Genomic DNA, 14,166 nt, shown 5'->3' on the forward strand with positions numbered 1-14,166 from the left:
TCACGTTATCATCTAAAATCAACGTTACATATCCCAAACTTCAGTCAAAATTCTGTTTCACAGCTCAAGGCTTTGAAGGTTTTGACATTTCCTTAAAAATATAAAGTGTGGTTTTGAGACAATTTGTAGATTATGAATAGCTGATGTCTTACTATAAAATCATACACTGCTAAGAGCTTAAATAAATAAATATATTTCAGAATCACCTTAAAACAAGAACACTTCTATGATCAAAACTGTTTATTGCTGTGAATTTGTACATGTGACAAAAAATAAGAATAGCAAATAATTTCCAAAGTACTACAGATGAGAACTGCCACAAAGTAGCACTGCGCACTGAAACCTCATCAATGATCATTGCAAAAATAAGTCTAGGTTCATGCCTATGTTGCTAAGTCATTGATGAGGTTAAGACAGAACACGTTCAACTGGCAAACTGTGTCATTGTTAATCATCTTGTCCATGTATTAATAGGTGTCAAGATAAACAAAACTGGAAAGTAAGGAGGGTATTTTACTGTTGAATTTTTTATACCAGTATTTCAAGTATAAAAATTGCTTCAGATCACATTTGCAACATGTAGAACTTTGGTGAAAAATTCTTAACACTGGTACTACCGTCTCAATATAAATGTTCTTTGGATCGCTGCCAATTAGATTTGCGGTATTGTCAGAAGTTAACGCATCAGTTATTTTGTGGTCACATTAACTAACTGTGTAAATATATATTCTTTACACTGAATATTGTGTAAATTAGTGGAAAAAGTACAAAAAATTACTTTCAAATGTAAGTAATTTTAAACAATGTTACAATTAAATATGAAGGTGTTACGGTGCATAAAAAACATAAATGCTCAGAAAACAGGCAAGATATTCCAAAGTATAATTAACCATAGAGTGTGTACTTATGACATCCAATCCACTTCAAATTTTGTTAAGGATCTGGCTTCAGTTTGCCTAGCTAATTCTTGGGTTCATTCACCAGTCAATGCACTTAGTTTAATATCCATACTGCAATAGACAGTCAGCTCTTCTGTATGGTCCATGTACAATATGAATTCAGTCTCAACTCTTTCTGCATTCTAATCACTGGGACCACATTAAACAAAATAAAGCTCTTTTAAAAAATTCCTTTTAAAGGAGATATTACCCTTTAAATAATTATCTTTTGACTTGCGAATATGGGCGTAAAAGAAGCTTGTGTTCAATACAGTTACAATTAATGTACTACTTACTGTTTGAGGGCTGGGTTACTAATTTGGTCCACATTAAAAATTCAATTAAATTCAGCTTAGCTATAAAAATAGACTACTCAATTTTCTGTTGTATAAAATAAGCAACCTTTGCATTTTTTGTTCAAATTGCACTGTAACAAACATATGCTATCTTTGTCTTTTAATACTGTTTCAGGTACTTTTAATTATAACTGAATTAAAATGCAAGGAAACAGCTACGAAGGCAGTACCACTACATGAGATCATACACTGCAGCACTCTATTCAAACAACTCAGAGTAGGAAATTAATCAGTGTGCGGGTCTATTCCCTGGAAAATGGATCAATATCTTAATCAAGCTTTAGTTATGACAGCTTTTATTAAAAGCTATTAAAAATGCTGCTTGTTGCCATTCATATTTAATGTACATCTTGCTAGGTCCTAACTAGCAAGTATAAACATGATTATTTAGCTTTATTATATTTACATAAAAATACCTTTTGCATTTAGAACAAAAGCTTGAGTTACTTTTTGAAAAAGAATAAATAAAAGCATTTCTAAACTCAAACATTTAAAATAGTTTGAATGATAATGCATAATTTTCAGAAGGGTCATTTCCAGCCCTCTCTACAAAGCAATGGTATTTATTTTACAATCAAATCACACAAAAGATCTCACAATAGGGTACCAAATTCAAATTCAATCAAAATCACAGTTCCTAATGTGTGACAGATGCTGTAGACTCATGCAACACATGCATAAACGAGGAATTCTGCCTGAACACTGTACAATATAAACAGCTTCTGCAAGAGCAGTGAGGTTAATGATTATACATTACACAGAATTTGAAATGCACTTTTTTTTAAGAAAAAAGATCTATACAAAAATTCCTAAAGCACCAACACAGCAGGTTTTAAAATCAACTTGAACACAAGAGTCTTGTACAAATGTTGTGCATGTGTCTTACACCACATATAAACAGTGATCAGTTTTTCTGAAGACAATGCAATCTGTCAGTAAAATATTCAATAACTGGGGAACCAAGTTAATAAGTGCTAAGCAGCATGATTTGTACAATTCCTCGCTACTAGTGGCCAATTCATCAAAGACCCATGCAGGGTTATTTGAGTAAACCATTACCTATTGTATAAAAGATTTTGTTTTGACTTTGATTTTTTTTGGCTAGACGAGGGTTCAATCCATATATCATGTTTAACAGTCTCTTAATGTTAAAATTTGTTTGCTTGATATGGAGTGCATATTTTCATTTTGTATAGGAACATGCCCACTTTTCACGTCCAAACAGCCAAGGAACATCCAAATGGTTAGAGACCCTGAAATATGTTAGCATTGTAGGTTAAAAATGTTACAGCCCAAGCAAGAATTATTGATAAACAAGGTCCACGTGGATCAGTTATTGGATTATTGAGTCTGGATCAGAAAGAAAATCTGGTTCTAATCTACTGTCACTAGGGTGCTTCATCTTGGAATCAGGCCAACCCCAAAAGGCCTCTGCTCATTTCTCTTCTACATGTATGCAGGAGGATCATCAACAGGACTATGGACAAGTGAATGGTTGAATCTTTGTTAGGGGGGATTGTAGTTACCAGGAGCTTGTTTCTCATGAATAAAGTAGTGAAAAGCACAATTTACTTATCCCCCTGAGAATAAATCACAGGAAGTTGTGGGGATATATGTGGCTGTATTGGAAGCTTGTTTTCTTTACAACTCTATCATGGTAAGCAGCAACCCTTGGATCTAAGAGCATCTACTTTCCAAGGAATCCACTCCAAGAGGCTGTATACACTCTTGTTAAGTCTCCAACAATCCTATTAACAGCTTAAGATCAACACAGTGGAAAGGGTATACACGTTTGCATAACATACATCTTAGTTGCCGAACCCTGTAATAATGTATTCAATCTAAATGAAGTGGAAATTAATTATCTTATACAATTGAAGAATATTTTAAAAATATTTCATTTCTCACTTCAAGTTGTAAGGGGGCAACATTCAGGACCTGCAGAAGAAAAAGAGAACACTGATATGTAAAATGAGGACTTGCCTCTTTCCAATTAATATAGCACTTTAATCAACTCTTATTTTGCAAAGATAAGAGCAATTTGTGCTTAATTGAGAATAACACTGTCTTTTGAAATTAAATTCATGCTTTCCTCCTGTCTGTTTACAAGAGATCTGTATTTTGCAACTTTTCTGTGGAATAGTCACTGGCTTTAGTTATTCTTACAGACATAGATGTTTAAAAACTCAATGCCAAAAGAGTAATAGAAAAGTCTTGTGGTAAATATATTTTCCAGGTCTCCGCATTACATTATGGCTCAGTTATGTAAGAATTTCTAAGCCACCATGGGCACAGAAAAATAACAGATTAACTTGTAGTTTGACTCAAAATTCAAACATCCTTAAAAATCAAATTATTCAGATGTTAAAAATATTACAATGCTTCCAAACACTCTGCTATTCCATTCCTCAAACCACTATCAATGAATACATTGCTTAGATTTTGCTTTTTCACCTCGGTTATATGCAGCATGTGTCCTTAAAACTCTCTGGACTGACCTAAAAATGAACAGGAATTTGGGACATTTTACTCTGTCCTGAGAGAACCTTTGAGAGACTCCCTCAGTCATGCCAGAATAGAAGCATTATCAAACCACATTTGAAACACAGAGCATCTTGCAAAAGCATTAATGGAATGGAGTCAAGTACCTACAAATGCAGCAATAAAATATCACTGTTTTTAGAAACATTTTTTCCATAAGTCATCCTCACTATCATTAATTAATTTTCCCTAATAATTTTGCAGCTTGGACATTCAATTATTCCAGGGAGTACAGGGAATGATAAATCACATTTACAGGGGTGATCTCTGGACTGGGGGTGTACATGCCAGCAAACTCCAGAACTGACTCCAGGATATTGCTTTTACTTTTAGGGAGCATGAAACATCAAAATTGATGTTCTATACCTTTAAGTGAGACATATTTTCTCTCGTACGCAGTAAGGCATGTGCACAACACTAACACAAGGCACTAGTGATTCATTTGTCATTTCTAAAGTTTGGAGTGGAGCTGTCTGAAGATAACCAATTCATGACACAGAACACTCATAACTCCCTTCGTCCTCAAGTTGCTGCTCCTCTTCTTCCTCTTGACCGTCATCTTCCGGCCTGCTGGTAATCCCACTGCCATCATTCTGGCTACTGTTAATATGACTTGCAGCATTTCTATTGTCCTCTGTCCAAGAGCTGGGGGCCTCCACTGTCTTTGATATGCTGACCCGGCTCAAAGGCTGAAAAGCTTCAGGCTGAATCTGCTCCTCTGTGATCTCATTCAATTTCTGCAGCTGGGGCTTTATACGATTCAGAAATGGCTTGTATCCAGGGCTGGCAGTATCAAATCAGCAGCGGGTAGTGGTGGAAGAGAGAGAGGGTGAGAGAGAGAAAATGTTTACTGTGTGAAACACAACAGTAGTATTCTCCTCAATATTTATTCAGCTGTTCTTTACACATAAAAACATCAATACAGACATTTTGATATTTTCAGAGTTGACCTTTCATTCTATTAGTCCCATCTGAAGTATTTAAAAACAGACTAACAAGCTTCAAGTGCATAGAAACAAAGACATAAGACCAGCATGCATTCTAAAAAGATGCAAGATGACAAAATCAATAAATTACACTGAGGTCATCTGGAAGTTTAAACTCCAAAAAACTTCAATACAGTAGCATATAGATCCTCTTCGTTGATATGTAAACTCGGCTAACCTGATCCATTTCGCTATGAACCAAATGCCCAGATCTCATCCTTTTAGGTCTATTAAAGCTGGCTCACTTCCCAAATAGCTGACACTCAATGACCATGAAACTATCTTGTAACATGGTTTGTGAGAGAATGACAGCAGCAGCTGCACTGAGTGGCTTTGCAGGATCAGCAAATCTGATGGAATTAGCTGCCTCTTCTTTGCACACCAGAAGCTGGGTAAAGAGCAGAGGGGAAGTGCAGCAGAACTGAAAATTCTGGTTGGGAGATATGCAAGCTCTTCTCAATCTCTGTCAGTTTAATTATAAACCTTGCCTCAGAATTTAACATATTGATCAGATTTTCTCTTAAAGAATGCTGTTGTGCACGATTCGTCCATGCCTGGAACTTTAAATACTCCATTTAAAAATTGGAGAATTTGTAGAGTTTTGATGAAATTAAATAATATTCTAACTTTTCTTGAGAAACTAAATGTACTCTAACTTCTGAGTATCTATTCAACTGACGCTATACTTGCCTCACACACCATACCTACAGCAGGCCACTACAAGAGAACTATAAGAATCATTTCTGAAGGAGCCTCAATTGGAATCGCTGATCAGAAATAGAGCTCTCTCCTTTTGTAAAGAGAAGGGTCAAAGTGGCAGAGTTTGCCACTCCTCGACATATCTGGCCCAGTATGCTCATTGTTCACCTGACTGCAGACTGTCGGAACTCTGAAGACCTATGGGGTCCACTTGTTAACCTGGAAACTGTTCTCTCTAGTTACTTATTCTGAAGATATTCTGAACTACAGAAAAATTGAAACCTCTACTTAATTTTAAAAGATGGATTTTTAATGTAATTCTGGTGCAACAAGAATATTGTTTTTTTTAAAACATTCTCAAAACAGAGGACTTCAAGTATCTATTGACATGAGGCAGACAAAGCATGTGCATACTTCTGTTTCCATGGCTAGTTTTTCCTGACTGTTACTAGCCTGTCACCAGAGGTTGAGATTTGCTACTCCACATCAGGCACAGCCAGCTCAGAGATTCTCCTGGTTCATTGGCTACCATTTACGCAGTTAAATTTGAAGATTCATAGGTTGATATATGGCTTGTTTAACAACATTATGAATGCACCTTGCCTGGCCATCAAGTCCTCTAGAGCAAGACTCTAAACAGGAGCTGCTGGGTCAGATGCTGAAATGCGACCCATCGCACCATAAAACCTTTTACATTTTCAACATGAAGCTCATTAAAACAGATCGATAGAAACATGCTGATTATATTTCATGAATGCAATTTTTAGATCGGAATGTGGAGGACACAATTAGTAGTATATTTCGATTACTAAGTTATATGCTTGACAGAATCATACAGAATGACTCAGCACAGAATGCCCATTTTTCGGCTCATTACACCTATAGTTTGATAGGGTGCGGGTATCATTGGCTTGGCTGGGGTATGGGTATCATTGTCTCGGCTGACGTTTATTGCACGTCCTGAATAGCCCTGGTGGTGGTGGTGGTGGTCAGATGTCTTCTTGAACCACTACAGTCCATGGAGTTTAGGGACACCCTAACACTGCTGTTAAGAATGGAATTCCAGGATTTTGACCCAAGGACAGTGAAAGAACGGCAACGTACTTCCCAGTAAGGATTGTATAAGATTTAAAGGAGAACCTGTAGGTGGTGGTGCTACATTCAACTGTTGTCCTTGACCTTCCAAGCAGCAGATATTGTGATTTTGAAAGGTGCTGCTCAAATAGCCGAGGTGAGTTTGTGCAGTGGATCTTGTAAGTAGCACAAACTACCTTCACAGGTCAAATGGTGAGGAAGTGACTGTTAAAGGTGATTAGGTGTACAGTTGTTAAAGGTAACCAAACACACTGAACAATCATTAAGGTTGTATCCATTCAGCCAAGTGGGGAGTACTCCATAATTCTCCTGAATTGTGCCTTTTAGATGATGAACAGGCATTAGGACACAGGAGGCAATTTATTTGCCATTAGAAGTCCTAACCTCTGACCTGTTTCATAGTCACAGTAATTAGATGGTCCAATTCAGTTTTTGCATGAGTAACCCACCAGAAATCTGATAGTTGGGGATATAGCAATGGCCTTTCACTATTGCCTGACATTTAAGTGGCAAATATCTTTGCGGAGTTCAAACCAAGCCTGGATGCTGCCTTAAGTCTTGCTGCACGTGGATATGGGTTTCTTCAGCCTATGAGGAATAGTGACTGGTGATCACTGTGTAATCATCAAACATCTCCATTTTTGTCATGATGGAATGTAACTATTGAAAGAAGCAGCTGGAAATAGTTGGGCCCAGGACACTACCCTGAAGAGATCCTGTAAAGGTGCCATGGGGTTGAGAGGATTGACCTGCAACAACCACAATCGGCTTCCTTTTTAACAGGCAAGTCTTCAACTAATGGAGAATTTACCCAATTCTCATTGATTCCAGTTTTGCTAGAGATCCTTAGTGCCATTACTGGTCAAATGCTATCTTGATGTCAAGGACAGTCACTCTCAGCACACCTCTGAAGATTCCTCTTTTGCCTATGTTTGAACCAAGGTTGTAATGAGATCAAGAGGTGAGTGGCCCTGGCAGAAATGAGCAAATTATTGCTTGACAGTATTTAAGATGGCCCCTTCCATCAGTTTACTGATGAAAAGCAGACAGATGGGGCAGTAACTAGCCAGCTAGGATTTGCCTTGCTTGGTGTAAAGCACAATTTTCCACACTGCTAGCATTGCAGATGCCCAGGAATAGCTTGGCCAGGGGATCACAAATTCCTACGACAGAAGTATTATTGGCAGACTTTTGTCTGGGCCCATTGCCCATGCAGTATTCTATGTCTTTAGCAATTCTTTGATTTCACATGGAGCAACCCAATTTTTCTTAAGGCTGGTATGCGAGATGCTGTTGACCTCCACAGGAAGCCAAGATGGATTATGCACTTGGCACTTCTGGATGATGACTGCTTCAAATGCTTCAGCCTGACCTTCTGCAATGATGTGATGGGCTGCACCACCATTAAAAATGGGGCTACTCATGGAACTCTCTCTCCAGAGGAATTATTTATTTGTCTACCACCACTACTGGATGTGAGCTTAGACCTTGTTAGCTTCTGATTCATTGACAGTGGGATCATTTATGCCTGTTTGTGCATGCTGTGCCTTCTGATTGGCATACAAGTAACCCTATGTTGTAGCTTCATTAGGTTAACACCTCACTTTTAGTTATGCCTGGTGCTGCACCTGGCATGTCCTTCTGCACTCTTCATTGAAGCAGGGTCGATCACCTGACTTGACAATAACAGGAGAATGGAGGATATATCAGATGATTAGGTTTGAGATTTTGGCGACTATAATTCGCCGATGGAGAGAGATTAGATATGCTGTGAATATTTTCCTTAGAACAGAAAAAAGTGAGGGGAAAGTGGAATGTGGCGTACATCACATGAAGGATGTAGATAGGGTAGATTAGGAGAAATCTTTCCCCTTAGTAGAGGAGTCAAAAGTTAGGGGACAGTTTCAAGGTCTGGAGCAGGAATTTTAGAGGAATTAAGGAGACGTTTTCATGCAGAGGATGGCAGGTATCTGAAACTCACTGCCGAAAATGAATGGGAGAGGCAGAAACCCTTAAGAGATTCCAGAAATATTTAGATGAGCACTTGAAATATCACAGCTTACAAGGTTGTGGGCCAAATGTTGGAACGTCAGATTAGAGTCCTTGATGACTGTGGCAGACATGGAGGGCCAAAAGACCTTTTCTCGGTACTGTAAAGCTCTACAACTCTATTACTTTTTGCTGGAAATCGTTCCCTTTGAAACTGTGCGCACGCCCTACACACCTTCCCCCACTCCTCCCCCAGCCATTTTGGTCTCCCTCACCAAACAAACACACATTCTCAACAGGAATTCTTAAGTGCTCCTGGTATCTTAAAAGCTTCAATAAGATCACTTTTGCATCTTTTAAATTGTAATGGCTACAGTCCAGTCTGTTGAACCTTTCCTTGTAAGGAATCAATTTAGTGAACCCAGCTCTCCAATGCAGCCAAAATTGTATGCAGTACTCTAGATATTGTCTCGCCAATGCTGTGTACAGTTATAGCAAGACTTCCCCATCTGATTACTGTACTTTACGGCTGCCCAAACCAAATACGTTGCATTTGACTTCATCAAGATTCTAATTTTGGTGCAGCAAATTAAAACTAATAGAAGCAGAAGCATCACTTGAAATCATTTTATTCTTTGAAAATCTTAAATGTAGTTATGAATAGGCTCTGCTAGGTTTACTGCACTTCACTTACCAATCTGCTAAAGCCCATCCATCCACAGCTAGCATCCCACTTTTTATACCCTGCAAAATGTCCGTGGGAACCTCAGAGTGTTGGATTGAACTGATTATCTGACAGATCACAGCAGAATCTCGAAGAATAAGGGCTATAATCATACACCACTCCAAACAGCCAGCTTCCATAAAAATGTGCATCAGATACCTGAAAGAACAAACAGTCCAGTCAGAGAGAGGCAACACAGGTAACTGTAGGAAGTGAGCCTCCAAAACTTCTAACTTTGGGACTGCATAATTTTTAAACATTTATTTCTGCTAATTTTTTTATTACTCCAAAATACATTAAAAAATTTTAGCTGTAAGTATAATCTTTAACATATTTAAGAATATTAAATCACCCTGTTATTCCCACAGTCTCCAAACTAATATTATTCATCGCTTTAGGAAGAATCCTTGAATTCCTGTAACCCTTAAAAATTTTGTTTGGCTACTCTTGATTGAGAAAACTGCCTGGAATGCTTGACCCTTTAATTTATTATACCTACGCAAGTAAAAGTACCTGTTTTCGCATGGAGTTTTAGAAATGCTCTTCGAACCAGTGGATTTGGATTTATAAAACAAAATACAATTACTGTTAGTTACCTTAACTGAACCTGTGACTTGCGAGGGCCTTTGTTGGCCAACTCCATTGATATATATTCCAAATCAGACTGTGTTAGACTGAGTGCAGAAAAACCTTCATCCACCATAGTCCAGTCACCATCTACCATAGAACTGGTTTCTGTAAGATCAGTCGCTGACCCGATACTGCATTCATCACCTAAAAGTCAAACAAAACAAATCATTTAACTGACCAAGAAAGTTTGATGACATTCATTAAGTTTTTCATATTATTTGCCACATCTACAGATGCTAATAAGAACAGTTACAGAGCAAATATAAAACATGAGAAAGAAGTTTCAAGTTCCCTTGTTCTCTTAGCTGTCACAGGAAGATCTAATGACTAAATCATGGAAAAGTTGGCATGGGAACAATAAGTGAGGAATATATGTATAAAAATTTTATTTGGTTCCATGCACACTGCAGGTAGGACTTCCATTATGAAACAGAATTAGTTAAGGTCTGCCTCAATAGCTAACGAAATTTAAATTCCACATCACAAGCATTTCCTGAACTTAACCAAGTGCAAACATTTACCTCTCACTAAAAATACAAAAGTAGTGGGTGTTATTCTTGAGAATACACGGACATTCCATAAGATAGAGAAGCATAATTAAGCCACTCAGCCCATTGAGTCTGCTCCATCGTTTGAACATGGCTGATATGTTTCTCAGTTCCATTCTCCTGCCTTCTCCCAGTAACTCTTGATCCCTTAAAAAAAAGTCAAGAAACTATTTATCTCTGTCTTAAATACACTTAATGACTTGGCCTTCACAATCTTTTATGGCAATAAATTCCTTAGTTCTACCTGAAAGATTTCCTCCTCATCTCAGTTCTTAAAAGAATTACACCTTTGCCTCGACACTGTGCCCTCTGGTCCTCATTCTCTTACTCATGGAAACATCTTCACCACATCCATTCTGTCCAGGCCTCTCAGTATTCTAGGAGAAAGTGAGGACTGCAGATGCTGGAGATCGGAATCGAGAATGTGTTGCTGGGAAAGCACAGTAGGTCAGGCAGTATCTGAGGAGCAGGAGAATTGACGTTTCGGGCATAAGATCGTTATCAGGAACGAGGCCTGTGGGCGGGCGGGGAGGAACTAAGAGATAAATGGGAGGTGTGTGGTGATGGGGGGGTAAGTTGCTGAGAAAGTAATAGGTGGATGAAGGTGAGGGAGAAGGTGATAGGTCAGAGGGGGAGTGATGGATAGGTCAGGAGGGCAGTGTTGAGTTGGAGGCTTGGGACTGGGATAATGTTGGGGAGGAAAGGAAATGAGGAAGCTGTTGAAATCCACATTTATCCCATGTGGTTGCAAGGTCCCAAGGTGGAATATGAGGTGTTCTTCCGACAGGTGTCAAGTGGTAACCATTTGGCAGTAGAGATGGCCCAGGACCTGCATGTCCTTGACGGAGTGGGGAGGGGAGTTGAAGTGTTCAGCCACGGGGCGGGGGGGGTTGGTGGATGCAGGTGTCCCAGAGATGTTTCTGAAATGATCTGCAAGAAGGGGTGCCGAGTCCCCGGTGTAGAGGAGACCACACCGGGTGCAATGGATGCAGTAGATGACATTCGTAGAGGTACAGGTAAACTTTCTGACGGATGTGGAAGGATCCCTTGGGGCCTTGGACGGAGGTGAAGGGAGTGGTGTGGGCACAGGTTTTGCACTTTCTGTGGTGGCGGCAGGGCAAGGTGCCAGGAGTAGGGTGTGGGCTGGTGGGGAGGGAGAGCGTGGACCTGTCCAGGGAGTTGCAGAGGGAATGGTCTCTCCGGAAAGCTGACAGGGGAGGGAAATGTATCTTTGGTGGTGGGGTATGTTTGGAGGTGGTGGAAGTGGTGGAGGATGATGCGATGTATGTGGAGGTTGGTGGGGTGGAAGGTGAGAATCAGGGGGTTCTGTCCTTGTCACGTTGGGACAGGTGGAGTTCAAGGGCAGTGGTGCATGAAGTAGAGGATTTGCACTGGAGGGCATCATCAAACATGTGGGAAGGGAAGTTACAATCATGGAAGGAGGTGGCCATCTGGGACTTTCTGAGGTGGAATTGGTCATCCTGGGAACAGATGCAGCGAAGGTAGAGGAATTGGGAATAAGGGATGGCGTTTTTACAGGAGATAGGGTAGGAGGAAGTGTAGTCTAGGCAGCTGTGGGAGGTGGTCAGCTTGTAATAGATGTCTGTAATAGATTTAATAGATTCAAAGTTTGTGAGAAGATTTGTAGCTCAGGTGCTCGTTGTTGTGGTTCTGTTCGCCGAGCTGGGAATTTGTGTTGCAGACGTTTCGTCCCCTGTCTAGGTGACATCCTCAGTGCTTGGGAGGCTCCTGTGAAGCACTTCTGTGATCTTTCCTCCAGCATTTGTAGTGGTTTGAATCTGCCGCTTCCGGTTGTCAGTTCCAGCTGTCTGTTGCAGTGGCCGGTATATTGGGTCCTGATCGATGTGCTTATTGATTGAATCTGTGGATGAGTGCCATGCCTCTAGGAATTCCCTGGCTGTTCTCTGTTTGGCTTGTCCTATAATAGTAGTGTTGTCCCAGTCGAATTCATGTTGCTTGTCATCTGCATGTGTGGCTACTAGGGATAGCTGGTCGTGTCGTTTCATATGTAGTGTACAAAATCCCATGCAAGGACTGTACAAAACACTACATAGGACAAACAGGAAGACAGCTAACGATCCGCATCCATGAACACCAACTAGCCACGAAATGACACCCTTGGACACCCTCCAACACCAGCACATCCTTCCCAAGATACAGGGCCCAAAACTGCTCACAATATTACAAATGCAATCTGACCAAAGTACTATACAACTTCAATAGTACAGTCTTGCTCTTGTATTCTAGCCCTCTAAAAATGAATGCTAACGGTACATTTGTTTCCTAACTGCCAAAGTAAATTGCTATTAATCTTAGGAATTTTGTCATCAGATTCTCTTAACACTACCCTTGCTTCAGATTTCCAAAATCTTTCCCCATTTAGAATACAGCCTAAGCCTCTATTCTTCCTTTCCCACACTGTATTCCATCTGCCACTTAGCCTATCCAAATCCCTTCCGCAGCCTCCCTGCTTCCTCCACCTTTGTGTCATCTATAAGATTAGCAACAATGCGCTCAGTTCCTTTATCCAGGTCGTTAATGTATAATGTGAACAGTTGTCCCAACACTAAATTCCACGGAACTCTGTGAGGGCAGAGTCCAGATAATTGGTCCTTAATGTTCAGAAAATGCACAGCAGAAAAAATATTCTGAGAATGCAAGCAAAAATCAGACACAGAAATTATTATTTCTCCAAAAGGAATTCAACAGGAATGGAGTGAGTGAAATTTAGCTATAAGATCACTACAGTTAGCTGGGACAAAGGGAACTAAACTCCTATCTCTTTGTGGTTCCTTGACCTCAATGTGCTCAAAAACTAATCATATGATATAATTCTGAAGAGAAGTATCTAATCTTTTGAAACTGTGTTTTAGCAACAGTATGGGATCAATGCACTCCCAGTAGTTTGAATTTTCTAAACAGAGGCTTTACATATCAAAAATACCTTCCCTTCAAATCCTGAAACCACTGTGCAGTAGATATTAAATAATTCAAAAGACAGCCAACATTTAGCAGAAGCACTGTAAAGGCAATAAAGTTTCTATATTCAGTCAACTGATATTTCATCAGCAAACAGGAAAGATACAAACATGTTTTTATATCTCAGATCATCAAATATTTTTGATAAGTTGCAAGGTACATCTCATATGTTACAAGTACAACAGGCATAACACAAAATTAAAGCTTTAAATCTATTAAGTGCTCAACAATCTGGAAGTACTGTGGAGTAAGAGAGGTGCGTAAAAAGTGACAATTCGGTTATGTTTACTTTAGCGATGGAAAGGGATAGGTATATGCCGCAGGGCAAGAGTTACTGCTGGAGGAAAAGAAATTGTGATGCGACTAGGTGACATTTAGAATGCATAGGATGGGTACAATTGAAATGTGGAGTTTGTTCAAAGAACAGCTACTGCATGTCCTTGATAAGTATGTACCTGTCAGGTAGGGAGGAAGTGGTCGAGCGAAGGAACTGTGGTTTACAAAAGAAGTTGAATCTCGACAAGAAGGAGGCTTATGTAAAGATGAGATGTGAAGGCGCAGTTAGGATGCTTGAGAGTTACAAGTTAGCCAGGAAGGACCTAAAGAGAGAGCTAAGAGGAGCCAGGAGGGGACATAAGTCGTCTTTGGCAGGTAAGATCA

The 14,166-nt window shown here is 39.6% G+C and overlaps 1 protein-coding gene across 1 annotated transcript in view; it reads right to left on the reverse strand.

Moving 5' to 3' along the window:
* Nucleotides 1-235: 235 nt before the first annotated feature.
* Nucleotides 236-14,166, reverse strand: part of ric1 (RIC1 homolog, RAB6A GEF complex partner 1) — a 207,380-nt gene continuing 193,449 nt past the window's right edge. Inside the window, exons 24-26 of the mRNA XM_072587420.1 lie at nt 9,925-10,102; nt 9,299-9,487; nt 236-4,618 (exon numbers count right to left, since the gene is read on the reverse strand). Coding sequence (XP_072443521.1) covers nt 4,324-4,618; nt 9,299-9,487; nt 9,925-10,102 — 662 coding nt within the window. The 3' untranslated portion in view covers nt 236-4,323. The remainder of the gene's footprint in view (nt 4,619-9,298; nt 9,488-9,924; nt 10,103-14,166) is intronic.

This window comes from Chiloscyllium punctatum, chromosome 2 (assembly GCF_047496795.1).
Source record: "Chiloscyllium punctatum isolate Juve2018m chromosome 2, sChiPun1.3, whole genome shotgun sequence".
Taxonomy (NCBI): Eukaryota; Metazoa; Chordata; class Chondrichthyes; order Orectolobiformes; family Hemiscylliidae; genus Chiloscyllium; species Chiloscyllium punctatum.